General features: G+C 48.4%; 3 protein-coding genes across 10 annotated transcripts; 1 reads left to right on the top strand and 2 right to left on the bottom strand.

Annotated features, from left to right (window-relative positions):
• Positions 1 to 95: 95 nt before the first annotated feature.
• Dok1 (docking protein 1) lies at positions 96 to 3,165 on the bottom strand. 7 transcript variants are annotated; one of them, XM_048352800.1, is made up of 5 exons: positions 2,696 to 2,839; positions 2,080 to 2,379; positions 1,835 to 1,940; positions 1,472 to 1,656; positions 97 to 1,232 (listed from the first exon to the last, which is right to left on the bottom strand). In XM_048352800.1, exons 1-5 carry the CDS (start codon positions 2,753 to 2,755, stop codon positions 423 to 425), a joined length of 1,461 nt encoding a protein of 486 aa, XP_048208757.1. In that variant the 5' UTR covers positions 2,756 to 2,839; the 3' UTR covers positions 97 to 422. The 7 variants fall into 7 exon arrangements, with proteins under 7 accessions (XP_048208760.1, XP_048208757.1, XP_048208758.1 ...); XM_048352802.1 differs by having other exon boundaries at positions 99 to 1,232; positions 2,656 to 2,798; XM_048352801.1 differs by lacking the exon at positions 2,080 to 2,379 and having other exon boundaries at positions 2,696 to 2,813.
• Loxl3 (lysyl oxidase like 3) lies at positions 3,109 to 24,584 on the top strand. Of its 2 annotated transcripts, XM_048352798.1 has the most exons (16): positions 3,109 to 3,622; positions 5,225 to 5,549; positions 7,335 to 7,498; positions 8,031 to 8,245; positions 17,988 to 18,044; positions 18,664 to 18,723; positions 20,998 to 21,217; positions 21,610 to 21,790; positions 21,917 to 22,071; positions 22,311 to 22,478; positions 22,616 to 22,778; positions 22,960 to 23,203; positions 23,299 to 23,414; positions 23,492 to 23,628; positions 23,740 to 23,851; positions 24,048 to 24,584. In XM_048352798.1, the coding sequence occupies exons 2-16, from the start codon at positions 5,237 to 5,239 to the stop codon at positions 24,119 to 24,121; spliced, it is 2,379 nt and encodes a 792-aa protein (XP_048208755.1). In that variant the 5' UTR covers positions 3,109 to 3,622; positions 5,225 to 5,236; the 3' UTR covers positions 24,122 to 24,584. The 2 variants fall into 2 exon arrangements, with proteins under 2 accessions (XP_048208755.1, XP_048208756.1); XM_048352799.1 differs by lacking the exons at positions 17,988 to 18,044; positions 18,664 to 18,723.
• Positions 24,534 to 27,808, bottom strand: Htra2 (HtrA serine peptidase 2). The gene is made up of 8 exons (XM_048352808.1): positions 27,228 to 27,808; positions 26,922 to 27,126; positions 26,635 to 26,829; positions 26,359 to 26,391; positions 26,036 to 26,141; positions 25,804 to 25,873; positions 24,982 to 25,077; positions 24,534 to 24,890 (listed from the first exon to the last, which is right to left on the bottom strand). The coding sequence occupies exons 1-8, from the start codon at positions 27,764 to 27,766 to the stop codon at positions 24,725 to 24,727; spliced, it is 1,410 nt and encodes a 469-aa protein (XP_048208765.1). The 5' UTR covers positions 27,767 to 27,808; the 3' UTR covers positions 24,534 to 24,724.
• Between the last annotated feature and the right edge of the window lie 46 nt (positions 27,809 to 27,854).

Here is a 27,854-nt window from a genome sequence, read left to right as displayed (position 1 = left end):
TTATCTCCCCCACACCACTCAGCATATACTGCCCTGTGTTCCTTCTGTGTCTATTCACACACAGAGACCTTTAAACTCAAGCTGACTTTAATGCAAATTTTTTAATGTAAAAAATACATCTCTGGTAAACAACAGTGCAGGGTGATGGGTCCAGGCAACCTCTAAACAGGCCCCTCAAACTGCACCCACTCTGACTGAGTACCACTTTTCACACTTTTCCTCCTTTGGAGGACTTAGAGGTGCTAACTCTCCCTAGAGATCATCCCTCAAGCCCTGCCATCTGATCCAGTTCCTAGGACTTCCTGGAACTGACAGTCCTTCCTATGACTCCTCTGGTCTCCTAGTTTCACATGAGTCCCTCCCACCCTCCGGTTCCTGCTGGTTCTAACAGATTCCCAGTGTCATCTTCCATGTACTCCCTTTCAGGTTGAGCCCTCTGACTTGACCCCAGCCCTGTCAGTCTCTACTCTAGACAGCCCACAGTCCCATCCTCCTGAGGCCCCACTTTTCTGGACCTTACTGTACAGGGCAGTGTCTACACTTTGGTTTTTGCTGCCACTGCTAGTGGAAGTACCAGGTTCAGAAAAGGTCAAGCCCTGAGGCTTGGGAGCTGGGCGGGGCTTTGTGCTTCGAGGGGGTGGCACAGCATAATCATCAGTTGCTGGGTTGTAGGGGAGTTCATAGCCTTCCTCCTTCACCCGAGCCTGGCACCACCACGCATCCTTGAGCTCCTGAGGTAGATCATACAGGCCTCGGGGCTGGGCTGGGGCCAAGCCTTCGGGTTCATCATAGATGGGGTCCTCTTTGGAATCTGTCAGCTTGGCCTTCAGGAACTGCTGCTGCACATGCTCATACAAGTCCCAATAGAGAGGTTTCTTTGAGTGTACTCCCTCTTCTGCCTGAGTAGGTGTGCTGTCCACCGGGTCTGAGTAAAGAGAGTCCTGGGGAGGGCCTGCAGGAATACGCAGGGAATCTAAGGGCTCTGCATACAGGGCTGGGGGGCTGCCCAGCTCCTGGGGACTAGAAGGGGAAGTCAACTTCCCTTCTGCCACCTCTCCTTCATGAGAGTCAGCTCTGAGGACATCGTGTCCCTGTCCTGCTTTTCCCTGAGCCTTCTGCCGTTGAATAGCAGTCTCCACTGCCTGAAAGATGTCATTTCCCTGTGTTGTCTGGAAAGTGAAGGTTCCAGGGCCTGAGGGGCAGCGTCGACCAGCCTCAAAGGAGAACATGACCTAGGAGGGGGTGGAGGGAAACACATAACCAGAAGCACAATAGAGATAAGACACAGGGCCTGAATTAGTTACAAGTTCAATTCAAGAACTAGTTCTTCTACAAAGAAGAGAGCACCTAAGGACCTTGGTGTAGGCAGAAAAGGAAATCTAAAGGGCAAAACTTCTCACCTTCCTCTCCAGCCCCCCACCACACCTACCAGAGCTGCCCAACCTGACAGCCCTTCCTTGCAGGCCCAAACCTTGTCTCTGCCATAGCGACGCAACAGAGTGTAGGGCCAGGAAAGGAGTGGCTCCAGGATCTGACTCTGAGTCCCCAAGGTGAGGAGTGTCAGTTTTTCAGCCTCTACCCTCAGCATGTAGGAACCGTGAAGGCCACAGCGCTCAGAGGCCTCAGTCCTCTGCATGGTCACCCAGAACTGGGATCCTGAAAGGAATACATCATTAGAAGGGAACCTGGGGGGGGGGGGCAGGGGGGGAACTCACTTGGAAGCCAGATCTCAAGGTCTTTCTACTTCTTCATGGGTCCTTTGGCTCTCTCATCACCCCACTCCCCAAGAGCATCCCTTCCTCTCCATCCCTACCCAGGCTTGTCTGACATCTACCTTCCCAGGTGGGGCTGTATAGAGAGTTCTCCAGCATCTCCAAGGCTGAAAGCTTAGGTGGGTTCTTGGGTGGCTTCTCGCCCTGCGCCACAGCCCAGCCGCCTTTCTGAAATAGAGATCACAGAGGAACCTTTTTAATTCCCTCTGCGCAGCTCCTGGGGTCAGGGGTGGAGGCTTAACTGCCGGCCTTAACCGCCCAACTCACCACCATTTAGACCCAGCCCCTCGCAGCCCCAGGCCCTCACCGGAAAGGCGTTACGACACAAGGTCTGCACCCAGACGGCGCTGGACAGTGCGTCCGCCGCTAGCAGGTGTGATCGCTGGGCAGTGTCCAGGCGGAAGGCTGTGGCGCCAGGTTCGGGTGGACTCTCCATGGCCACAGGGGCCACGCTCACACACTCAGCCAGCCGGATCACCTTGCAGTCCAGGCGGCGGGATCCCCCTGGGCCACCTCCGGAGCTCGACCCCTTGTGGTCAAAGAACTCGAGCCTCGCTACGCCGTGGGGACTGGCTGGGTAGAGCACGGCCCAGGTCTTCCTCCACCTCTGGGAGAGAGCGAGAGACGCCAGAGTGTGAGAGCAGCACGCGCCCTCCGCGGGGAATGAGGGACTGGGGCAGGCCGATTTGGGGCCTGGGGCTTCCCAATGAGGCTCAGTTTCCCAAGGGTCTCCCCAGCACCAAGAAGGTCATACCAGGAAACAACACGCGCTTCTCCGGGGCGTGCAAAGCAACTTCGAGGGGACACCCTGGGGCCCTCCAACTGCGGACGCCGCGCTCCAACCTGCTTCCCGCCCTTTCCCTCTTTGGACCCTTTCATCCACTAGTAGCTGATGAGGTCCGACCTCCTGTGCTCCCCACTACCTTAGTCCCGAAGCGCTGACTCTGTAGAAAGAGTGGCCCTTCCATCACAGCCCGGTCCATGGCCCCAGGAGGTTCCTTCCGTGCTTCTTGGCCCCGAGGCCGGAGGGCGGGGTTGGGGGCGGAGCTTGCGCTGCCGGAGGCGTTCCCGCCTCTCTGCGGCCCTTGGGGCCGGGAGGGGTCGCGGCGTAGGGGGGAGTCGGTGAGGGGAGGGAGAGGAGCCGCTGGGAAGAACACGGGGTCCCCAGATGAAGCCCAGCGGCTCGCCCTCCCTGGAGAGCGCAACAGGGGCTCCGCCCGGAGAAACTTCCGTGGTTTCAGCTCCAGGGCCCTGAGCTCCTGAGCTGGAGGGAGGCATGTGATGTCAAATGCTGACATCAGAGTGAAAGCCGTGACCTCACCCGCGAGCACCCTAGAATACCGGGGAGGCCAAATGGGCCCTAGGGACTTCCGTTCCTGTGGCCAGACCCTCCCGTCGCCCAGCTCAAGTTGGACTGGACTGTTTACACTAGCGGGGGGTGTGGAGGAAGGGCTGGGGGCAGCTTCCCGCCGCCTTGGGCACTGTTGCCCGGACCACTCCCGGCCCAGTAGTCGCTTGCAAGTCCAGCTACCTGGCCACGGCTGCCCGGCCCCCAGACTGCGGGAAAAGAAGGCTTCATTGACTCTGGAGGGTCAGAGAAAGAGGGGGAGGTGGCTCGGCGGCGGCCCGCTCCACCAGACACGGGGGAGACCTAGAGGAGGGAACTGGCCAGGCAGGAATGGAGGGAGAAAGCGGAATGTGGGAGGGCTCAAGGGGACGTGGGAGGAACCAACGAAAGCGGGGGAGGAAAGGGGGGCCCAGTCTCCCCTGGCTGATCACTTTTTTTTTAATCACTAAAACTAATCTCCAGGACCGGGACTCTTCTCCCAGCCTCCAGGGCCCTGCCAAAGGTAGGGGAGTCGTCGCACTGCGGGGACTGAAGGAAGGGGCGTTGGGGATGGAGAGGATGGTGGAGGGACCAGAGGATGGTGGAGGGACCAGAGACAAGGGATGATGTGAGTGAGATGGAGTCGGAGGGAAGCCCACCAAACTGAGGTTTTTATTATTGTCAAAGGGGAGTGATACCAAGGAGAGTGGAGAGAAGCAGATACTTGGAATGGGGGCTGCATGGGGCTTCCATATAGGGCAGCTGGGAGGGCCCTAATGCTGGGGGCTCTGTGAGAGGCCCTAGCCCTGGGCTCCCAGACCAGAATGTGTCCCCAAACAAAGCTGTCTTCTGAGCTGTTTGTCTGGGTTGGGGGAAGTATGGGGTGGGGGGCAGGGGGGGGGCCTGATGTAGAGGGGCTGCTCTCAGTTCTGGACAGAGAAGGCCTTGGCTGAGAACTGTAGCCAGCTCTGGCCACTGGGTTGCCGGGTGACAGCAGGCAGTTGTGTTGGCAGGAAGCTTGGATAACCGCACCCTAAACCCTCTGGAGAAGGAAATCTGCCGGTCCTTGGCCCGCTTGACCTTGCCCGGCATCAGTGAGCTGATGTACTGGGAAAGGTGTGCTGGGAATTCTCCACGTATATTGGGCCCAGATAGGAATCTACTAGGATTCCCATTCAGAGAATCAGAGATCTAAGGATCTTGTAGGCTCTCCTCTCCTGCCTCTCTCCACAATCAGTACAGCTATCTGCAACTCTATGGCTGAATGGAGGCATCTGGTCATGCCTCTGGTATCTGCTCCTGGGCTAGCGCTCTCTCTCTCTCTCTCTCTCTCTCTCTCTCTCTCTCTCTCTCTCTCTCTCTCTCTCTCTCTCTCTCTCCTCTCTCTCCTACTCCTGTGTTTCCTGCCTTTCTCCCTCACTCTGTGTGCTTGGTTCTCTCCCACCACCTTCTTCATCTTCAACATGTTTCTTTTTATTTTCCTCTATTCCCACAGTCTCCTTCAGCACATCCTGTCTGCCTGGGTCTTCTTTCTGTGTGCCTGTTCTCTCTCTCTCTCTCTCCCCCTCCGGTCCTGGGGCTCGGGCTCAGGGCCTGAGCACTATACCTGGCTTCTTTTTGCTCAAGGCTAGCTCTCTACCGCTTAAGCCACAGCACCCACTTCTAGCTTTTTCTGTTTATGTGCTGCTGAGGAATCGAACCCAGGGCTTCAGACATGCAAGGCAAGCACTCTACTGCTAAGCCATATTCCCAGCCCCTGTGCCAGTAATCTTTATCCTGACCATCTCTGTTTCTCAGTCTCTAACTTTGCTATTTTAATCTCAGATCCCTCAGACTATGATGGGAGTAAATGTAGATGATGATGACAGAACTACAGAAGAACATTGTGGAATGTAAACACTAATTATAAAAGTTGCATTATTTACAAAAGGAAAGGAGAGCCTCCCTCCCTCACCCCCAAGCTGGGTCTCTAAGTTTGTGCCTCTGTGTCAGCACTCATTTAGTGTATGTCCCTCTCTCCCTATTTCTTGATCCTGATGGCTCACTCCTCCTCCCTCTCCTCCTCTTCCCAACCTTTCCTTTCTCTTTCTCTCTCCTCCTGTCTCCTTCCCTCTCTCCCTTCCAGGCCTCCCCTGCCATGCAACCTATCAATGTCTGGCAGTGGAGCCCATGGGGGCTGCTGCCGTGCCTGCTGTGCAGTTTGTGCTTGGGGTCTCCATCACCTTCCACTGTCCCAGAGAAGAAGGCAGGAAGCCAAGGGCTAAGGTTCCGGCTGGCTGGCTTCCCCAGAAAGCCCTATGAGGGGCGTGTGGAGATCCAGAGAGCTGGTGAATGGGGCACTATCTGCGATGATGACTTCACACTGCAGGCTGCCCATGTCCTCTGCAGAGAGCTGGGCTTCACAGAAGCTACAGGCTGGACCCACAGTGCCAAATATGGCCCTGGAACAGGTGAGCAATGTTCTAGGCATAGCCTAGGTAATATCTAAGTATGGTCTAAGTGCAGAGAGAGAGAACACCAAGATGACACAACCACAGGGATACTGTCACAGGGAAGCAAGTCAAACCCATGGGTGACAAACCCACTAATATAGTTACCTGGAGAGCTCTGTGGCCTTAGGCTACTGGGAGCTTTCTATGGACCTTAGATGTGCCATGTGCACAATGACTATAGATGATCTATGAGTTGTAAAAGTAGAATTCTACAAGGGAAGCCTAGAGATGAGTGAGCCATGTATGATGAAAGTACAGTTGAGGGGCTGGAATGTGGCTTAGTGGTAGAGTGCTTACCGAGGCTCTGGGTTCAATTCCTCAGTACCATATAAACAGAAAAGGCCAGAAGTGGCTCTGTGGCTCAAGTGGTAGAGCACTAGCTCTGAGCACAAAGCAGCCCAGGGACAGCGCCCAGGCTCTGATTCAAGCCTCAGGACTAGCAAAAAAGGAAAAGAAAAGAAAAGAAAGTACAGTTGATTTCATGGGAAGCTGAGAGCAGGAAAATGTCTGGATGTCCCCAAACTAGAAGGGATCACAGATGCTGTGGACAAAATCAGGCTACAAGCCTGAACTAAAACTAACAAACAATTAAGGTACATTGTATACATGTGTAGAAATGTTACAATGAAACTGGTCTTGTACAACTAATGAATGCTAATTAAAAGGAATCTTTTAGCCAGGCACTAGTGGCTCCCATCTGTAATCCTAGCTACTTAGGAAGCTGAGATCTAAGAATCAAGGTTCAAAACTAGCACAGGCAGAAAAGTCTGTAAGACTCTTACTTCCAATTAACCACCAAAAAGCCCAAAAGTAGAAGTACAGCTCAAATGATAGAGTACCAGCCTTGCGTGAAAAAGTCAACCAAGCAAGAGCACAAGTGGCTGAGTTCAAACCCCAGTACCAACACAAAGGAAAAAAAAGTAAAGAAATCATTTAAGCACTGTTACATACCAGGATGGAAGGGATGGAGAGAAAGGGGAGGGAGGGAACATTCATGACAAGTATGTATGAGGAGGTGAGGTAGGATACTATTTAGGCACAATTCTCATTAAGGCCTAGAGGCACTGGCACTGTAAGCTTGAAAGACCAAAACATGCAATCTGCAGCTGATTCCCCAGTTCCCACTAACTTATAACCTGTGGAATGAAGTATTAACTTGTAGATGCTACATTTTTAGAACAACTATAGAAAATAGGAATGCTTTCAGGAGTGTAAGTCCTGTTGAAATCTGAATAAGCGATCTCTGCATATTCACCGTGGCAGCTACCTTTGAGGCAGCACTCATCTGAGAAGTCAGCAATGTGCACTGTGGTCCAGACAGAGCAATAAGGGACTACATGGCAGCACAGCAGTATAAGAATATCCTGTGTGGGAGAATGTGAAGCTGAGGTGAAAAGATTCATTTGGCCAGTAAGCTAAACTATTAATAAGTCTCCATGTAGCTATTGATGGATGATCAGGACTGATCAGAACTTCATGGTTGATTCTTGGCCTTGTATTCATCCTAATAAATTCTTGAGCATCCCTGGATCACCTCCAACTATATGTAAATGCCCCCTTCCATCTTTCTCTCAGGAGGGTCCTATCCTGTATCTTCCCCCTTTTCTCACCAGAAAAAAAAAAGAAACAAAAATAAACTCAGGATCATCTTCACAGTGAGGTGTAAAGCCATCAGGCTCCCTCTCCCCAGCACCCCCCTCCCCCATCCTTACTTCCCAAACTTCTCTCCATCTCTCTCCACAGGCCGAATCTGGCTAGACAACCTGAGCTGCAGTGGAGCTGAGCAGAGTGTGGCGGAATGCACCTCTCGGGGCTGGGGAAATAGTGACTGCACCCATGATGAGGACGCGGGGGTTATCTGCAAGGACCAGCGTCTCCCTGGCTTCTCAGACTCCAACGTTATTGAGGTCTGCAACACGTGTGCACGCACAAACACACACACACACACACACAAACACCCCCCAAGATGGCCAGAGAAGGCTATAGTGTGGCAGCGTGACTATATACAGTTATAGATGATATTAGAGGGTAGAGGCTCCCTTAGCTCCCAGTAGGATAATTTGGATTGAAACAGGGAGGACAAAGAATAGAGATACAGAGGCCCTAGAAAATCCAAGTGGGTTTTGTTGTTTTTCTTTTTGATTTAGCATTAGCATTAGAGTTATAAAGCCTGGTCTGAGCCTCTCCACACTCAGCCTGGTCACCCAGGGCTCTCCTTCTCTTCACATAGTCCTGCTCTCTTGTAGCATTCCCCTTCTTACTTTATCTTCCAAAGCCACTTGCCTTGTGAAGTTCCCTCCCGTCCCAGGCAGAGTCAGGTCTCCCTCAAAGCCCTTAGGCACTCTTGATCCTGACACTCAATCGTGGCTCCTTAAGGATGGCAGAACGTGTGAGAAGTACTGCTGAGATTCCTTTCCCTGCATGTGGTCCCATCCCCAGGTAGAACATCACCTGCAAGTGGAGGAGGTGCGACTTCGACCAGCTGTTGGGTGGGGCAGGCGACCCCTGCCTGTGACCGAGGGGCTGGTAGAAATCAGGCTTCCCGACGGTTGGTCTCAAGTGTGTGACAAAGGCTGGATCGCCCACAACAGCCGCGTGGTCTGCGGGATGCTGGGCTTCCCGGGTGAGAAAAGGGTCAACACGGCCTTCTACAGGTGAGGGGATGCGGGCGGGCGCCGGGTAAGGTGGCCGGGGTGGGGTCAAGGGAAAGGTTAGGAGTGGCAGAGGGAAGGCACTGAGAGACCTGACAATGAGGAAGCTGTTGTGACATTGGGCAGCCCGGGAAATACTGCGGGGCCAGGAAGGGTCCCCAATGGGAGAACTGAAATATGCACAGTGAGTTCGCGATCGCGAGGGCAGGGCGAGTGGCTATGATCTTGCTTCTGTGCAACCCAACAGACAGATTTTGGGGCCTCCGCCCGGCAAGCAAGAGGCCCTTCCAGCCCTGGTGAGTTGGAAGTCAGTGAGGGTGCGGCAGGCCTCAGGGCCCCGCGAGTTTGAGGTCAGCGTGTGCTGCCTGGCCTCCCCAGGCGGCGCCTGGGCGTGTCCAGCGCAGGGCTGGGCTGCCGGGATCTAAGGGATGGTGGTTGGCTCGCGTGTCCCCACCACTGGGCCCATCCAGGAGAGGCTCCCCAGCGCCCCAGAAACCGCACACCACTGGCAGTTTGCCCACTGGAGAGTCTGCAAGAGCCACTGAGCCCTGGGACTCAGACTGGGGGTGGGGAGAGATGGGGTGCAGTGGGGGGTCTCCCAGCGGCAGAACCCCCTCCACCTGCCCTAGAGCCTGGTGTATGCGCCGGCTTCCAGGGTAACCGGGTGAATGGTTCTGTGCTGACAGCGTCTTCCTTCCCCGGAACATCTAATTTTGGAGCCCTTGGGAGCCACTCCAATGTTTGGAAAGTGTCCCACCGGCTCTCTATAATCTTCTATCTTGCAGGACAAAAATGCTCATTTGACTCGGCTCTGCCTTAGATCAGTTGTGTTGAAAGGCCTCTTGACATCTAGATGGTTCCATAGAGCCTACTGTTTCAGATGTGGTCTCAACCAGGCAGAGCAGGGCAGAAGTGTTCATCTTTGATTAAAGCAGGTCTCAAGTCGGATGGTTTTTCTGTGGAGGGAACATTCCACTGCTCATATTGAACTTGCAATCACCTAAAACCAACTCAGCTCTTCCTTAATATTGAAAAGGCACCCTAAAAATTGTTGAGTTTACCCTGTTAAATCCCTTTAGATACATAATTGAAAAACCATTCAAATGACAGGGTGATCTTAGGAGATAATCTTGAGTCTTGATGCCATTTTTCATCTATCATCCTTCCCAGCCTCCTCTGCTGGATAGACATGATAGCTTTGCCCTTCCGCTTCATCTAAATAACTGTAAAAATCATTGCTGAAATACTTAAAGCAAAAATCTAAGTTTCATTGCAAAAAATTGCCACTAGATTTATCCCAAACTTCAAATTATTTGGAAAGGTTTTACTGGGGTGGGGGATTACCTAGGAATTGAGAAAAAATAGAACCCTACAATGTGGTGGGCATGCGTGTACACAGAGAGAGACAGACAGACAGACACAGAGACACAGAGACACAGAGAGAGAGCAAGAACAGGGTGACTAAATAGGATAGTATTGTCCCTTGAAAGCCAATTAGAGAAAGTAAAGGTGATGCTGACCAGTGAAAGAGGTGAAAAAGTGGTTGATTTTTTTTTTTTTTTTTTTTTGTCAGCCATGGGGCTTGAACTCAGGGCCTGGGTGCTGTTCCTGAACTCTTCTGCTCAAAGTGAGCACACTACCACTTTGAGCCACAGTGTCACCCACTCTGGTTTTGTGGTGATTAATTGGAGATAAGAGTCTCATGAACTTTCCTGCCCAGGATAGCTTGAACTGCAATCCTCAAATCTCAGACTCATGAGAAGTTAGGATTACAGGTATGAGCCACAAACACCCAGCTTGTTTGAATTCTTTATATAGTCAGAGGGCTGGTAGGATTTGCTTATGGACTCAATCTGATGTGACAGAAAAAGAAGAGTTAAAATTCACTCCAAGATTTTTGCCCTCCCCTAAGTATAAAATTGGTCTTTTCTGATAAAGAAGGCAGTAGTGGAGCATGTTTCATATAAAGATAGGGGTTACAGTGGTAAACAGGAACTTGGCTAAATGTGAGGGTTTGAGTTTCATTAGGTTTGGTTTGATTTTATGTACCAATACTGGGGCTTGAAGTCAGGACCTATGTTCTCCCTCAGCTTCTCCCCTCCACCTTCATGGCCAAGGTTCTAACACTTGAGCTACACCTCCACTTTGGGCTTTTCTGCCACTCCAAACCTTCATCCTCACATGTCAGCCTTGTGAGTAGTTCAGATTATAGGCATGAGCCTCTGGCACCTGACTAAATTTGACATTCTTTTTCTTCTTTTTTTTTTTTTTAACCAGTCCTGGGGCTTTGATTCGGGGCTTCTTTTTGCTCAAGGCTAGCACTCTACCTCTTGAGCCACAGTGCCACTTTTTCTGTTTATGTTGCTAAGGAATCAAACCCAGGGCTTCATGCATGCTAGGCGAGCACTCTACCACTAAGCCACATTCCCAGCCCCTAAATATGGCATTCTTAAAACATTGAAAAGTAGTAGTAGGCAGAGTCCACTTAATGAAACTATATAAAGTCCTATGATAGAGGCATAGCTAGAGGTCTGCCAGCACAGGGGATTAAAAAAAAAAAAGCCTGGATAATATCAGTAAGAAAATGAGCATAAATTAAAGAGAAAAAATAGTTCAAGGACTGAACCTTGGGAATCTTAGACATCATTATATCAGAAGACAAAGTGAAATATAAATAAAGGTAGGAAGAAAACCAGAAGAGTGTGGTGACATGGAATCCACAAAAAGAGCTTGGAGAAAGAGTGACCATCTAAGACAGTGCTGCCAACTGATCTCAAACACACAGGGCTAGAAATGGACACTGGATTTATCAGTGTGAACTTCATTGCTGATCCCAAACAGGATGTATTAAACAAGGGTAGAGGTGTGGGAAATGTGGCTTAGCGGTAGACTGCTCGCCTAGCATGCATGAAGCCCCCAGTTCAATTCCTTAAAACCACATAAACAGAAAAACTGGAAGTGGTGCTGTGGCTCAAGTGGTAGAGTACTGTCCTTGAGCAAAAAGAATCCAGGAATGGTGCTCAGGCCCTGAGTCCAAACCCCAGGACTGGCAAAAAAACAAACAAAGGTAAAACATATATTCTGAAAAACAATGGAAGAAAGCATGAAATGAAATAAAAGCATAAAATAGAACCTTTTCATGTCAGGCTTGGTATCAGATGACTGTACTCCCAGCAGTCAGGAGACTGAGGCAGGAGGATCAAGAGTTCAAGGCCAGGCTAGGCTACATAGACTGCATCTCAAAAAAAGTTAAAAAAAAAAAAAGTGGGGAGTGCTGGATGTAGTCCATAGTAGAGTACTCACCTAGTATGCTCAAGACCCTGAATTTTATCAAGTACAAAGAGGAGAGAGAGAGAGGAAGAAGGAAGAAGAGGAAGAAGGGAAGGAGGGAAGGAAGGAGGGAAAAACAGGTGGGAAAGAAGGAAGGAAGGAAGGGAGGGAGGGAGGGAGGGAGGAAGGAAGGAAGGAAGGAAGGAAGGAAGGAAGGAAGGAAGGAAGGAAGGAAGGAAGGAAGGAAGGAAGGGAGGGAGGGAGGGAGGGAAGGGTAGGAAAGGAAGGGAAGGAAAACAGGCAGGCATATCTGGGCTTCAAGTTAGTATGGACAGCTTTACAGATGGGCCATGCTTGGAAATTAGAGACCCAATAATTGTCTCTACGTATTAAATAATGTTTGTAGAGCAGGAATATTTGCTGTGAATTTGGAATAGCATAATGAATCTAGAATCTGACAGGTAGGGAAGGGGTACTAATGCACAGAGGTCAGTCTTTTGGGGAAAGAGATTAGGAGTCCTGAGAGAATCTGAGGCTCTGTGGTAGAATATGTTCTAGATCTTCTTTTGCAAGTCAATTCAAAGGGAGCATTCTTGTGGATAATACAATTATGAAAGCTGCTCAAGATAGTTAAAGACAACTTTGTTTTTCTGCTTTTCCTTCTTTTTCTTTTCTTTCTTTTCTTTTTTTGCCAGTCCTGGGGCTTGACCTCAGGGTCAGGGTAACGTCCTTGAGCTTCTTTTGCACAGACTAGTGCTCTACCACTTGAGCCACAGTGCCACTTCTGGCTTTTTCTGAGTAGTTTATTAAGAGTCTCATGGACTTTTCTGCCCAGGCTAGCTTTGAACCTCAACCCCTAGATCTCAGCCTCCTGAGTAGCTAGGATTGTAGGCATGAGCCACCAGCACTTAGCAACTTTACTTCCATTAGAGGGAAAAATTATATCTCTTGTCTCATAGAGGAAGCCAGTAAAATTTAGGAAATAATAAAATTGGGGAGGGGGCTGAGAATGTGGCTTAGCACTAGAGTGCTTGCCTAGCATGCATGAAGCCCTGGCTTTGCTTTCTCAGTACCACATAAACAGAAAAAGCTGGAAGTGGCACTGTGGCTCAAGTGGTAGAGTGCTATCCTTGAGCAAAAGAAGTTCAGGGATAGTGCCTAGGCCCTGAGTTCAGGCCCCAGAACTGGAAAAAGAAAAGAAAGAAAGACAATCAGAACCTGGTTTTACCATCTTTAAATGTGTTTTGGTAGTTCCAGTCTAGAACACATTGTAGAATTTTAGGAAATGAATGGGTAGATACTAGAACCATTTGCTGCTTTTATACAAACAAAGAGATGCTCTAAGAGGTTTGGCACTATTTAAGAAGTCACTCGGAGCTGTCCTGTAATCCTAACATTCAAGAGATTAAGCCAAGAAGGTTTCAAATTCAAGGTCAACCCAACCTAGCTAATGAGTTCAAGGCCAGCCAGAGCAACATAATGACACCCTATCTCAAAAAAAAAAAAAAAAAATCCAGGTACCAAGTACAAATAATTTACTCCTACAATCCTAGCTACTCAGGAGGCTGAAATATAAAAGTTAGCATTTCAATGGGCTGGGAATATGGCCTAGTGGCAAGAGTGCTTGCCTTGCATACATGAAGCCCTGGGTTCGATTCCCCAGCACCACATATATAGAAAACGACCAGAAGTGGCACTGTGGCTCAAGTGGCAGAGTGCTAGCCTTGAGCAAAAAGAAGCCAGGGACAGTGCTCAAGCCCTGAGTCCAAGGCCCAGGACTGGCAAAAAAAAAAAAAAAAAGGTAGCATTTCAAGGACAGCCTGAGAAGAAAAGTCCACTAGATTCCACCTCCAAACTAATTAGGAAAAAGTAGTGCTAGAGGTATGGCTCAAGAGGTAGTGCACTATTCTATCAAATGTAAGGTCCTGAGTTCAAGTCCCAGTTCCACAAAATCACTCTTCTTTTTTTCCTTGAGACAGAGTTTCTCTATGTAGCCCAGGTTAGTCTCCAACTCTCAATCTTCCTGCCCTAGCTTCCTGAGTGCTGGGATTACAGATGTGAGTCATCACACCCAGTTTTATAAGTCACTTTTCTGGTCAAGGTGCTACCGGCCTATAATCGCTGTTACTCTGGAGGTGGAGGCAGGAAGATCATGGAATATGAGATCAGCTTGGGCAGTCAGCAAGATCCTATCTCAAAAAGAAATTATGAAGCAAAAGAGATGGGGCTATATAACTCAAGTGATTGAACTCTTGCCAGCCTGCCAATGTGCTAAATTCCATCCCTCGTATTGCAAAAAGAAATTACTCTTTAGTCCAGTATCAATTTATCATATTATTATTGAACTCTTGCTCTTTACCAAGTTCTGTGTAAGGTACTAAGAATACAAAGATGAATAAATAATGAGGCAGGTAAACAGGCAGATTGCAGGCCATACTGTAATGGGAATTGTGCAAGGAACATGGCTCCAGTGTTAGAGTACTTGCCTGGGAGGTATGGGGCCCTGAGTTAAATTTCAATTTCACAAAGTAACAGGAAGCCATTTAAGTATTTTAATAAAGCTGCATATAGTGCTTCATGCCAGTAATCCCAGCACTCAGAAGGCAGACACAGGAAGATTGACAGTTCCAGGCCAGCTTGGGCTACACAATGAAACCCATTTTCAAAAAAAAAAAAAACAAAAAACAGTGGGAAAGCCAGGAACCAGTGGCTCGTGTCTGTGATCCTCACTACTCAAGAGGCTAAGACTGAGGATTGCAGTTTGAAGCTAGCCCAGACAGAAAAGCCCCTGTGAGACTCTTATTTCCAATAAATTACTTTAAAAAGCTGGAAGTGGTGCTGTGGCTCAAGTGGTAGAGCGCTAGCCTTGAGTACAAAGAGTCTTAGGAACAATGCTTAGGCCCTGAGTTCAATCTCCAGGATAGGAAAAAAAAAGTGGGGAAAAGCTAATGAGGAGGCTTTTGTGATAAGACATACTCAGATTTGTGACTCTTAAAGATCATTTTGACTGCATTCCTGATACTGTTTTGGAGAAGAGAAAGAATGAATGGATTGGAGAGATATTTAGGAAGTAAAAGGAAAGAGAAAGGTTGACTCCTAGATTTCTGGTGTGGATTTTGCCAAGACAATTTTGTTTGTTTGTTTGAAACTTCATTACATTTTAGATACATTTGAGATATCCACTGCCAAGAAGGTAATGGAATAAAAAATACTGGGTACAAATGAAGACAGCAGTCTTGCTACAGAGAGATTCTCAAGATGAAGACTGAAGCTGGGTTCTGGGTTTACAACTTAGGAGTTAGTGTGGCATGATGGGTAGGGAGTGGGCTAAAGAAACAGTGCACACTTGAAGAATTTTGCTGTGGGTGAGGGCAGAAGGCAAACCTGTAGAATAGATTTTACACTTGCTTAGAAGGACTTGTTTGAGAAGAAGCATTGTTTATGAGAGAGAAGCATTGCAATAGAATGCAGAACTGGGGAGAGTGGCCTCAGAGAAAATGGACTGTTGGAAGGAATGTGAAGAGGTTGTATCAGTATAGGGAGGTCTTTGTGTTTGATGCTTAGAGTAAGGAACATAATAGGGGAATGAAAGCACATTTCTGAATCAAGAAATGTAACTCAAGACAAATATCAAGTTCAGTGCTACTGCCTACACTTGCAATCCTAGCTACTCAGGAGGCTGAGACCCGAGGATCATGGCTCAAAGCCAATCTGGGTAAGAAAGTCTGTGAGATCTCTTATCTTCAATTAGCCACCAAAAAAAGGCAGAAATGGAGCTGTGGTTCACGTGGTAGAACAGCAGCCTTGAGCAAAAAAATCTAAGAGGCAGGCTCCGGCCCTGAATTCCAGCCCTAACACACACACACACACACACACACACACACACAGACACACACACACAACAAATAATGGCACTAATTTTAAAGGAATGTAAGTAACCTTTATTCCTTTATCTCTTATGTGATATATACATATAATATTTATAAAATGAAAAGTTCCAGTCTATGCACACAAGCAAACATACACTTGATTTAGTTTTTAACTTAGAATAGTGGTGATGATGTTGATGGTATATGTACACGCGAGCATGGGTTGCTAGAGACTGAACCTAGGGTTTTTGTTTATCTATTGTTGTTGTTGGATATGGATAAGCTTTTCTGCTCAAGGCCAGCACTCTAGCACTTTGAGCCACTGCTCTACTTCTGGTTTTCTGGTGGTTAATTGGAGATAAGGAGTCTCATGGACTTGCCTGCCTGTGCTGGCTTTGAACCTCAGTCCTCAGATCTCAGCCTTCTGAATAGCTAGGCTTACTAGCATGAGCCACGGGCGCTGGACTGAACCCAGGGTCTTGTATATATCCCTAGCCCATGAGACACTTCTAAATTTCTAAATAACCATGAATTCTTCTGAGTACGACTCCAAAGATGAAAATGATCTCCTTGTACTTATCAATCAAAACAAAGTGCCAGATTTATCTCATTTTAGACATTTTTTAATAAAAGGTCCTTGGAGAAGTTTTATACCATATTTATAGTTGTAAATGGTTCTAAACTCTTATCAATGCCTTAAAAAAGGAACCTGGAAGTTGTATAATCTTTATCAGGAATGGTAGTCATACTGTATGTTTTGACAAGACTGACGAAGCATAGCCACAGGAAGACGCTAGGGCAGGAAATGCCAAACAGTTTCTGACCTGCTTAAAGTGTATACATTAGAATCTCTTGACACAGAACACCATGTCAGAATGTGAAACTCCATAGCAGGAAGGAACATGGTCGAAGAAAGGACAACCAAGATGATAATAAGCCTATAAGAACAGACAAACATCTTCAGGAAAAAACAAGAGATTTTGCACTATGAAGAAATATTAATTTCTTTATAGTGTGTCCTTTCAATGGTTTGTAGAGAGGATGATGGATAAAACATTTTAAAATTATCATGACATGTTATCTTAAGAATGTATTTTTCATAATTCCAGACTTGTCCTTATCTTTACTCATAAACACAAATTTTAAGCAGGTAAAGTTTTACACATACCTACACACACACACACACACACACACACACACACACATTTCTAATGGTGCTCACAAATACTGTATTTCTTTTTTGCATTGAGAGTATCGCAAGTTGAGGTCTGTAATCGTGACTGTTCTTTGAAGCTTTCATTCCCCAAACTTCTATTCTAACTACAATGTAAGAAATCATCTTATGCTCTCTGGTTTTACTTAATTTTTTTCCAAAGTCACATTTTAATAATTCTAATATACATAATCTGCTATGTTCAATTCTATTTAACTGAGAAAGAATACTATAATCATTTATTTTTAAACACTAAATTCTTGATATGTTATGGATATTTTTAGTAAATACTTTGACTACTGAACATTCATAAAAATTTCAAAAATATTTTATTTTATTTTTTTTGGCCAGTCTTGGGCCTTGGACTCAGGGCCTGAGCATTGTCCCTGGCTTCCTTTTGCTCAAGACTAGCACTCTGTCACTTGAGCCACAGCGCCACTTCTGGCCGTTTTCTGTATATGTGGTGCTGGGGAATCGAACCCAGGGCCTCATGTATACAAGGCAAGCTCTCTTGCCACTAGGCCATATCCCCAGCTCTCAAAAATATTTTAATTGTAGGATAGTTAATTAAAAAAAAGAACAACAAACACAACCTGCATTCATCTGTACAAAGTTGCACAGGACAAAGTAGAGCTGTAATTAAAGTCTTCAAAATTAAATAGTGAATGAGAGGAGAAGGCTTGGTTTCTTTTTCAGTTAAGACCTAAGGAAATCTATTGGAGAATGAAACAAGTCAATTATTTAAGCCAATTAAAAAGAAATAAGATTTATTCCCCAGAAGTAAACTGGGAAGATGAGGTCAGCTTTTGAATGACCAAAGCCTATGAGATTAGGACTGGAACCAAGTGAACCTTCTCAGATGTCCAGCCTTAGTCCTGGTCCAGCAACCTCAGCCATGAACAATACTAGAGCCTTTCTTGGAGAGAGAATCCAGGAGAGAAAAAAATTGAAAAAATACAGTCTAGGGGAAAAAAAAGATACAGTCTGCCTTCTTAGGCCTGACCCTGGCTAGTTCTGTTTCAGACTGGTCGGTAGAGCAATCTGAGCAGTTCTAACACCCTCCCCTTTAGCTAGCCCATGAGCTTTGCTGCCAGCATCTGGACTAGGAGTCTTCATTCCTCATCTGCCTTAGTCTAATTTTCCAAGATCCTGGCATTAGTACATGATCACTTCTGAGCCTACTGCCTCCACTGTTGCCCATCCACCTGGTCCTGTATTCTTGAGGCCAAACAGCCTTGAAAGTAGGGCCTTGGGAAAGAATATCTGATGATGTCATATCCTGCCATCAGGAAAGAAACCCGCTGGGAAAGAACGCTTGCCTGTTGTCCTGGCTTCACCAGCACTTTCCACCTGTTCCCTCACTGATTCTGATTCCTATTGTCTTACCTAACAGAAAGTTGAGGAAGCGAGCGGCCAAAACCTCGGCCAGACGCCCCAAGTCCTTTGGAAGGTAATGGGGCAAGAGCCCCGGGACCTCCTGCTTGCCACTGAGGCCCCAGGAGGTGGATGGATGGATGAAAGCCTATCCATGTCCATCCCATAACCCAAGCTGATAGATCAGGAATGTGGAAATGGCCATTCCTGAGAGAGGGAGGGAGGCAGGCATGGGCTTTGATCTTGGGGAACACAAAGTGGGGAAATGTAGGATGGTTGAGGAAAAGCCTTTCGTCTTTACATTTCCCTAAAATAGTCTGGATGGTAGCCTTAGCCACCTGCATTCCTCCTCCTCCTCCCCACCAACTCCTCATGTGCCTTAGTTTACCCACATTCCCATTTTCTCTCCACCATTAAGCTTTGCCTCGATGTTCTCACCTCTCTCCTGTCTGGATTTCTCTAGTCCATTACCATGGGTATTATTGAATCCAGAGAGAACATGAGTTGCTGAAGTATGTACACATCCTCATAGTGTTCAGCAGTCAGTGTGTGCTGGAAATCCAGCCACCCTTCACTCTACCCCTCCCACAGTCTGCATTAAGAGTTCTTCCAAGGAAGAGAGAAAATAATCCTCTATCTTTCCTGGGCCAAATCCCTAATCACTACCTCCACCAATGTCTTTCTCCTTTTTGCAGACCAATCACCAAGTTTAAAGTCAAACCCAAGCCCCGAGTGGGTAGGGGGCCAATCAAGAGGTAAATAAAGTTGGGGCTGGATGGAGAAGTGAAGGAGCAGAGGGGAGAATAGGACTGTGGCCTGGGAGGGATCCATGAGAGGTCTCTGACTGACAGAGCTGACCAAAAGATGGAGGAGAAGCAGTTTTCACAGCCACCTTCCAGATATTTACAGAATATGAAGTGAGATCAGCACTATGTTGGTCTCTAGGGAACTATGGTGTCATAGGGTTTTTGTTCTTCTACATGCTTATATTCCCCCAGTGAGTTCTATAATATAATCTAGCACTTTTCTCCTTCAAATGCTGTACTTACCTCTCCTCCAAGAGATTAAGTTTGCCTAAAGGATCAGTGTCTCTGTCCTATCTTTTATTTACTTAGTTGCTTGGGATTTTATGTTGTAGGTGGTGGTAGCGTTAGGTTGTTTTTTGTTTGTTTTAGTAAATGCTATCAGTTTACCTGAGATACCATAAGAACCTTTCAAAGGGTGGAATGAGATGCACAGTCCCTGACTCTCTTGCTTGGTTTAGTTTGTCTCCCAGCTCCATAATTTTCTTCCTGGGTTCATTCAGAACTCATGTGAGTGGGGAACTTCTGACCCTTTCATTCTAACTTGTCTCCAAAAGCAGTTTGCACATGAAAAGTCTGATAACTTATTCAGCATATTCATCCCTTTCTAAGAAATTGTCCCCTCCTCTCCTCAGAAAGTTCCAGGTTTATCTGGTGATCCCCTTGGCCCTCAGATTCTCCCTCTGGTCACTGCAAACAAATTTGACATTTGGGTTTGTTCTTTCAATGCCTTTCTAGCTTAGGGCCATCATTGCCCAACATGGCCACATTCTGGCCTCCCCTGACCCCCACATTAAAGCACATCTAAAATTTTTCTTTTTCCTGTGATGGCCTCTTTGAATTTTATTTTCAGCCAAACAGGACTTTAAAAGAGGATCTGATCTCATTGATCTTCAAGATGCATTTCTTCTGAGCTCCCAAAGGTACTCTGTAAAGTCTTCAAGCTTCCCTAGCATGATTTTTATTATAAACTTTCCTCCTTCTTGTATTTTCCTAGCCAGTGGCTTATGGTACTTTTTTTCCTCTGATATTAAGGGCAAATTACTGCAGTAATTTACCACCAAATCAACCTCACCAGCCTCATCTGCTTTTCAGGTGTTATGGAAGAGGATACCTCTCCCCTACACACACCTGGCTGAATCTCCCATTCCATCAGTGTCTATTTTTTAAAAGCCCCTCTCCTCACTTCTCACAAGCATCTCTGCAGTATTTCCAAATGTTAACATCTCTATTTAGTCCTGTATTTTATCCAGACAGCTGTGGGACAATATTATGTAATTTCAACATTTCTTTCTTATAGAAGCAGGGACTACTTCATTAAAGACATCTACAGCTTGGCTCAGGCCCCAGGTTTTCTCCCTTGTGTGTTATTCACATCCACCTTCCTTCTCTGGCCATATAGCTCCTCCAACTTTTTTCTGTGCTACATTTACATGTCTTCCTTCTTGTATATGCCAGTACTGGTCCTTCCTGTGGCCACTAGCTGAGCTCATCTCACTGTCAGTTTCTGGCCTAGAAGTCCCTTGGCCTCTGAGAAACCATTCAGATTTAAGACTTCCTCAGTTCTGTGCATCTTGACTCATTGGGTTATTCAAACCTCAGTATTCTAGAAGGATTTGCACACTGACTTTCCAGGCTTCCTGTTTATGTCAGCCACTCCCTCCTGACTATCTCTTCCAGCTGTGCAATCCTGGCTTCCCATTTGATTTGTACAGCAGCTTTAGTCTTGGGATTGTTTAGAGCCTGAAACATGAAACCACTGAGAACAAGCTTCTGTCAGGCAAGTTAGAACCAGCCATCCTTGCCCTAGGGTGGCTCTGCTGCATAAGGTCCCCAAGTACCCTCCCATCTGGGTAAGTGGAGGCTCTTTCAGCCTACACACTCAGCAATCCTTTTGTCCCTCCTTGGGGGAGAATGGATAAGAGATCATGAAAGGCTGGGGATGCTGGGTGCCATTGGCTCACTCTTATAATGGCAGTTACTCAGAAGGCTAGATTGGAAGAACATGGTTCAAAGCCAGCCTGGGCAGGAAAGGTTGTCAGAATCTTATCTCCAATTAGCCATCAAAAAGTCAAAAGTGGGGCTGTGGCTCAAGTAGTAGAGTGCTAGCCTTGAGTACAAAAGCTGAGACAATATTCAAGCCCTGAGTAGTTCAAGTCCAAATTGTAGAAGGGTGGCGGGAGAACAACAGTTTTACCTTACTATACCTTACTCCTGTCCTCCTAGACTGCTGGCCCAGCGGCAGCAACACTCCTTTGGTCTGCATGGAGTGGCATGCGTGGGCACAGAAGCCCACCTCTCCCTCTGTTCCTTGGAGTTCTATCGTGCCAATGACACCACCAGGTGCCCTGGAGGAGCCCCTGTGGTGGTGAGCTGCGTGCCTGGCCCTCTCTACACAGCATCCACTGGCCAGAAGAAGCAACAACAGTCGAAGGTCCAGGGAGAGGTGTGTGAACCAATGAATGTTGTTATTTTGTGGTGAGGGCTTCACATATGCTAAGCAAGTGTTCTACCATTGAGCTACACATACACCCAGCTGAAGAAAGTGACTGTGGCCTTTCCTACTACAGGTGAACACAACCCCTCTCCCTCCCCCCAAAAAGCATCCCTTGCTAAGCACAGGCTTGACCTTTGAGGGCAGAGAGGAATCTTCCAGGGGGGTGGCTACAGGCCTGCTAGGACCATTCTCTCCCACCAAACTAGCACTCATCTCCCCAGGTCTACTTAGCCATTTCAGGCTGTTTCTGCTCACCTCTGTTGAGCACACCTCTCTCTCTCTCTCTCTCTCTCTCTCTCTCTCTCTCTCTCTCTCTCTCTCTCCCCCCCCCCCTCCTACAGGCCCATGTTCGTTTAAAGGGTGGAGCCCACCCTGGTGAGGGCAGGATAGAAGTCCTGAGAGCTGGCACCTGGGGTACAGTTTGTGACCGCAAGTGGGACCTCCAGGCAGCTAGTGTCGTGTGTCGGGAGTTGGGCTTTGGCACTGCTCGAGAGGCTCTGACTGGTGCTCGCATGGGACAGGGTGAGTAGACAGGCAATGGGAAGGTATGGGGAGAGGACAGTTCACACTCCTGGGGTTATATTCCTCAGGAAGGAGTCCCCTGAGCAATGAAGTTACAACCTCTTGAGCCCTGACTTCTGACCCTAGGCATGGGTGCCATTCACTTGAGTGAAGTTCGATGTTCTGGCCAGGAGCCCTCCCTCTGGAAGTGCTCGTACAAGAACATTACAGCTGAGGACTGTTCCCATAACCAGGATGCTGGTGTCAGATGCAACCTACCCTACACTGGGGTAGACACCAAGGTCAGTCCTCTTCACCACCTTGAGGCAGGCCTCTATCTCTTATTCTCTCTGGTCCTGGCCTCCAACCTCGAGCCTAGTGGCTCCTAGCCCACTGCCCCCAATCCTACCATCCCATAGCTCCCACCTGTCACCAGCATTTGCATCCCTCTGAATCATTCTTCAGCCACATCCCTGCTATAGTTTCCCAATCCTTTACTCCCCAAACCCCACATCTGTGCTTCTACTCTTTATCATTACAGATCCGACTCAGTGGGGGCCGCAGCCGATATGAGGGGAGAGTCGAAGTGCAAATAGGAGGACCTGGGCATCTTCACTGGGGTCTCATCTGTGGGGATGACTGGGGAACATTGGAGGCCATGGTAGCCTGTAGGCAACTTGGTCTGGGCTATGCCAATCATGGGCTGCAGGTAAGTAAGAAAGAGAGGAAGAAAGCCAAAGCTATTGTCTCCAAAACCTGTTTAGGGAAAAGGACTGGGGAAATGAGTCCCTTGTCTCAGGAGGCTAGATGCTGGGATCTCACAGAAACATCTGCATATATCCTCAGGAGACCTGGTACTGGGACTCAGGGAATATCACCGAGGTGGTGATGAGTGGAGTGCATTGCACAGGGACCGAGCTATCCCTGGACCAATGCTCCCATCACAGCAGTCACATCACCTGCAAGAGGACAGGAACCCGTTTCACAGCTGGAGTCATCTGTTCTGAGAGTAAGTGAAGGGTGGGGGTTTGCAAGCCAGGGAAAAAGGTCTCTGGGTCATCCCCTTGGAGGGTTGTAAAGGAAGGGCATTCCTTCTCTATGGAAAACCAGTCTCACTCTAGGGATGGAAGCACTCCCCCTAACCTTCCATCAGAAGTGATTTCCAGCACTCTCCTTCCTTTCTCCTGCAGCTGCCTCAGATCTGCTACTGCACTCTGCACTGGTACAGGAGACAGCCTACATCGAGGACCGGCCCCTGCACATGTTGTACTGTGCCGCTGAAGAGAACTGCCTGGCCAGCTCTGCCCGCTCGGCCAACTGGCCTTATGGCCACCGGCGTCTACTCCGATTCTCCTCTCAGATCCACAACTTGGGACGAGCTGATTTTAGGCCCAAGGCTGGGCGCCACTCCTGGGTGTGGCATGAGTGTCATGGGTAAGAGGAAGGAAGGGGTCAGGTAGAAGGGCAAGCCATAAGCACTGGGGCAAGCCTGCTGAGGTGAGAAAACAGAAGTTTCCTTGTTCCCACAGGCATTACCACAGTATGGACATCTTCACTCACTATGATATCTTGACCCCCAATGGCACCAAGGTGGCTGAGGGCCACAAAGCTAGTTTCTGTCTAGAAGACACCGAGTGTCAGGAGGGTGAGTTGGGGCCTAGAGTGGACTCCAGCATCTCCAAAGCACAGCCTTTCCTGTCACTGACATATCAATCTCTTCAGATGTCTCCAAGAGGTATGAATGTGCCAACTTTGGAGAGCAAGGCATCACTGTGGGTTGCTGGGATCTCTACAGGCATGACATTGACTGCCAGTGGATTGACATCACAGACTTGAAGCCAGGAAACTACATTCTCCAGGTGCCTGGAATTGGGGGCTCTGGGATTGCAAGGAGGAAGAGGAGGGTGATTTAAAGAAACCTCTGGATTTGACTGTAGTTGGGTGATAGGATCCTTGTCACTCACTCACAGGTGGTCATCAACCCAAATTTTGAAGTAGCAGAGAGTGATTTCACCAACAATGCAATGAAATGTAACTGCAAATATGATGGACATCGTATCTGGGTGCACAACTGCCACATTGGTATTTAATGGGATGAGGCTATCCAAAAAGGCTGGGGGATGAGAGGGAAATGCTTTTCGTCAGTGGGTTCTGTGTATTCTCACCCACTCTTCTACATCTTGGTCTCTCCACTTCTACTCAGCCCTCCCCACAGTGGGTCTGTCTTCCTGTTTCTGTACAGAGTACCAACTATACACACTGCCTATCCACTCTGCAGGTGACGCCTTCAGTGAAGAGGCCAACAGGAGGTTTGAGCGCTATCCTGGCCAGACCAGTAACCAGATCGTCTAAGTGCCACCACCCTCCTCTGCAAACCACCACTGACCCCTCAATGGCAGGGGTCTAAGGCTGCCTTTACCTCAGGAGCTTACCATGGAACTCCTGACATCAGCAAGCCCTTCACACTCATCACCTGGCACTATGGGTGTGGAACTCTCAAAAGTCATCACCTTCCTTCCCAGGCCAGCTGTCAGCATCTGTGGCCCAGCATGGGGAATGCCCAGGCCCAACACCGGACAGAGCACACAACAAAGAGCAGTACCTGAACCATTGCCCAGAGCAACAGGTGGCAGCAGCTCATTTTCTTGAATAGCAAAGTCAGCAAAGTTCCTTGTAGCTCTCCTAAGTTCAGGAGGAATACAGCCTTACCTCTAGCCTTCTGGTGAGGAAAAATATCCAGCTCCCACCCCCTACTTTTGAACGATAACATGTTCCTAGGTATAATTTTATTTTGTATAAAAAGTGTTCAATTCTTTAGAGCCTAGGGTTGGTGCTGGAGTTGGAGGGACCTGCCCCCAATGTTTCACTGACTCCTCTGCCCAGGTGCCCTCAGAACCTAGGCTAGGAAGGCAGGAAGGAAATCAGTGCAGGAGCCCCATACACTTGTTAATCCAGTCATTCTGTGACCTCAGGGGTCACATATAACGTCAGTGTTTCTGATCCCCGTCGGATCCGCACTGCCAGCTGGGATTGAGTCCGAACAGCTTCATACACATCTTCAGCATTTTGTACCAGTTGTTCCCCAATGGCCAAGACTACATCACCGGGCCGTAGACCAGCCCTAGGGAGATGGGCATAGAGTAAGGAGCAAATGGGCAACTCCAATCACGGACATTCCTCCTCACCCCACTTCACAGAGCCATCTCTTTTACCTGTGTGCAGGAGAGCCCAGGATGACTTTATGAATGAGTACGCCATGCTGAACATCAGGAAAACTTGGTTCTCGAAGCTGTAGTTCAGCAAGAATGCTGAAAGAGCACAGATTACCCTATTAGCCACACACAGGAACTCTCTCCTTTTTGGGTTACTTCATCAACACACTGATAAATGTATGGCCAGGACACACACTGGGTACCAGAAGTCTGAAGGGAACTCACCTTCTGCCTTCTAGCAGTTAATGGGATATATACATAAGAGTTAACAAATTCCAGATGATATACTGTGCTAAGTCAATGGCACTAATGTCATTTTTGAATTTTGAGAAGCTTTAAGAAGAAGTAGAACTTAACCTGAGCCTAGAAGCATGGGTTCTATATATAGATAACAAGAACAGCATAGGTAAAGACATGGGAATAAGAGTATTCCTACAAAAGTAACAATCCAGGGCTGGGAATGTGGCTTAGTGGTAGAGTGCTTGCCTAGCATGCATGAAGCCCAGGGTACAATTCCCCAGCACCACATAAACAGGAAAAAAAAAAGTAACAATCCAGGTTTAAGTTAATTCAGAGACATAGAAAATAGCCCTTTAGTGATAGATTCATAGATTGAAGACTAAATCATAGCAGTAAAAGTATGGAATAAAACTGAGTACCAGATGGAACAAGGTAAGAGGAAAAACTCTTGTGATAGTGAGAGGCAGTTCATTATCTAAGATAATGACAGAACTAAGAACAAAGCTTGACAAAAAGAGAGTCCAGTTACGAACCACTGATCATACTATTGGTCCTACTTGTCGCTATACCTTACATTCATACCTGGGAGTAAGAGTCAGCATCATTACTCCAATGTAGCGACGCTGGGATCCACTGACTCCAAACCAGGAGCCTGTAGGAGGGAGACAAATAAGCTCCATTTAGCTTTGTCCTTCCTTCTCCTCCCTCCCACCCTCCCAAAAGACCCCCTCCATAAATTCCCAATGAATACCCCTCCCTTTTTTCCCACCCACCAGTTTAAAGGAACCTCTTTCCCTCTCTAAGCCAGGCTCACTTTTCTTTTCCCCTCGGTGCAGAAATTCTCTAAGGCGATCAGAAGGGATGGCAAAGGAGATTCCAGCTGTGACCTTCATGGTGTTCACACCGATTACCTCCCCATCCTGCAGGGACACAGCCCCCGGTTCCTTAACCCAAACAGATAGTAGAGGATAGGGACACCTAAACAAGAGTAGTAGGGATTGTTGGGGCGATCTGGTTGGATACTCGAAGACAGATAAGAGAGACTGCAGAAATGACCAAACATCCTTGAGTAGAGGAAAACCCACCCTTCCCACACTGACCTTGGAGTATGGATTCTTGGAAGAATATCACACTCACCAAGTTAACCAGGGGACCCCCAGAGTTTCCAAACTGTAGGCAGGACAAAGGTGAAAATATGAAAGAGATCTGGGAATTCTAAACCCCAGGGGCACAACCCCAAATGTAGGTACTTTCTTCAAATTATGTTTTGGTAGCCTGTGGAGTGGCTACATTTTTGCACCCAACCTCTGAACATAGGCTCATTCACTATATATCAGTTAGTGCACATAATACCACACAGACTTGCCGTCTTATCCCAGGCTAGCTTGTCATTTCTATCACATCAGGACTTACATCAATAGCTGCATCCGTTTGAATGTATTCCACATTGGTTTGGGGGAGTCCTAGGTCTCTGGCTGGACGCTGAGCAGAGCTGACAATGCCAGATGTGATCGTGTTCTGAAGTGCAAAGGGACTTCCCATAGCGACAACAAACTCCCCTTGCCGGACATCTGCTGAGCATCCCAGTGGCAATGTGGGAAGCGGTTCCTAAGGGGTAGAGGGTAGGAGAGACACACGTCACCCTGAATATGGAAGCAAGTCAACAGCTCCCACCAGATCTGATGTACCCTGACCCCTACCTTGGTCTGAATCCTCAACGTGGCAATGTCTGCCACAGGATCCACGGCTGTGACCGTAGCCTCGTAGGTGTCTCCGCTAGGTAGCCTCACTCGTACCCGGCGCCGATCTGCAACCACGTGGGCGTTGGTAACGATCAGCCCGTCCGAAGCTACCACGAATCCTGAGCCGTTTGAGATAGGGACTTCACGGCCCGAGAAAGGGTGTCTGCAGTGGGGAGAAGCACGGTATGATGAAGCCCCCACCCCTCAGGCTCACCAGTCTTTCAGCCCGTGGCTTCTATACCTCCTGGTCCACCCCACCATTACCGATCCAGGATCTCAATGTAGACCACAGCAGGTGCAGTTTTCTCCACCACATCTGCGATGAAGTTGTACTGGCTTCGAGGAGAGGTGGGCTGTGGGGCAGGGACCGCGGCCAGGACAGACGGAGGACCCCGCCCCCCGCCCGCCAGCAACAGCAACACTGCCCCCCCAGCGCCCAGCGCCACCGCTAGCCACACACGAGGACGGGCTCCAGGGTTCACCGAGACCTCCTGTGCCTGGGGGTCTCGGGTCCCTGTAGTCAATCGTCCCCGGGAATCCGGGGTTCCAGACCTCAGGCTTGCCTGTGGTTCGGGGACCCCCATAGACAACCGGGCCGGGAGACTGGGAGTCCCACAAGTCACCCGGGCCTGGGAAGCAGGAGTTCCTGACGTCAGCAGAGCCCGAAGGTCAGGGGTCAACAAGGGTACCTTTCCCCCGAGGAAGCCCCCCAAATCCCTCCATCCCTGGAGCTTCCAGCCGGCGCCCCACCACCCCCGAAGACTCCAGCCCGCACCCCGCCACGCCCTCAGCGCAGCAGCCATGAGCTCCGCCTCAGCTGCCTTCTCACCCGCCCAGCTCAGAGGCGGTGCTCAGGCCTGGAGCCGGAGGACGCGGGACGCAAGGCACGCC

The sequence above is a fragment of the Perognathus longimembris genome, chromosome 8 (genome assembly GCF_023159225.1).
Source record: "Perognathus longimembris pacificus isolate PPM17 chromosome 8, ASM2315922v1, whole genome shotgun sequence".
Lineage (NCBI taxonomy): Eukaryota > Metazoa > Chordata > Mammalia > Rodentia > Heteromyidae > Perognathus > Perognathus longimembris.
This window is presented reverse-complemented; position numbering and strand designations above follow the sequence as displayed.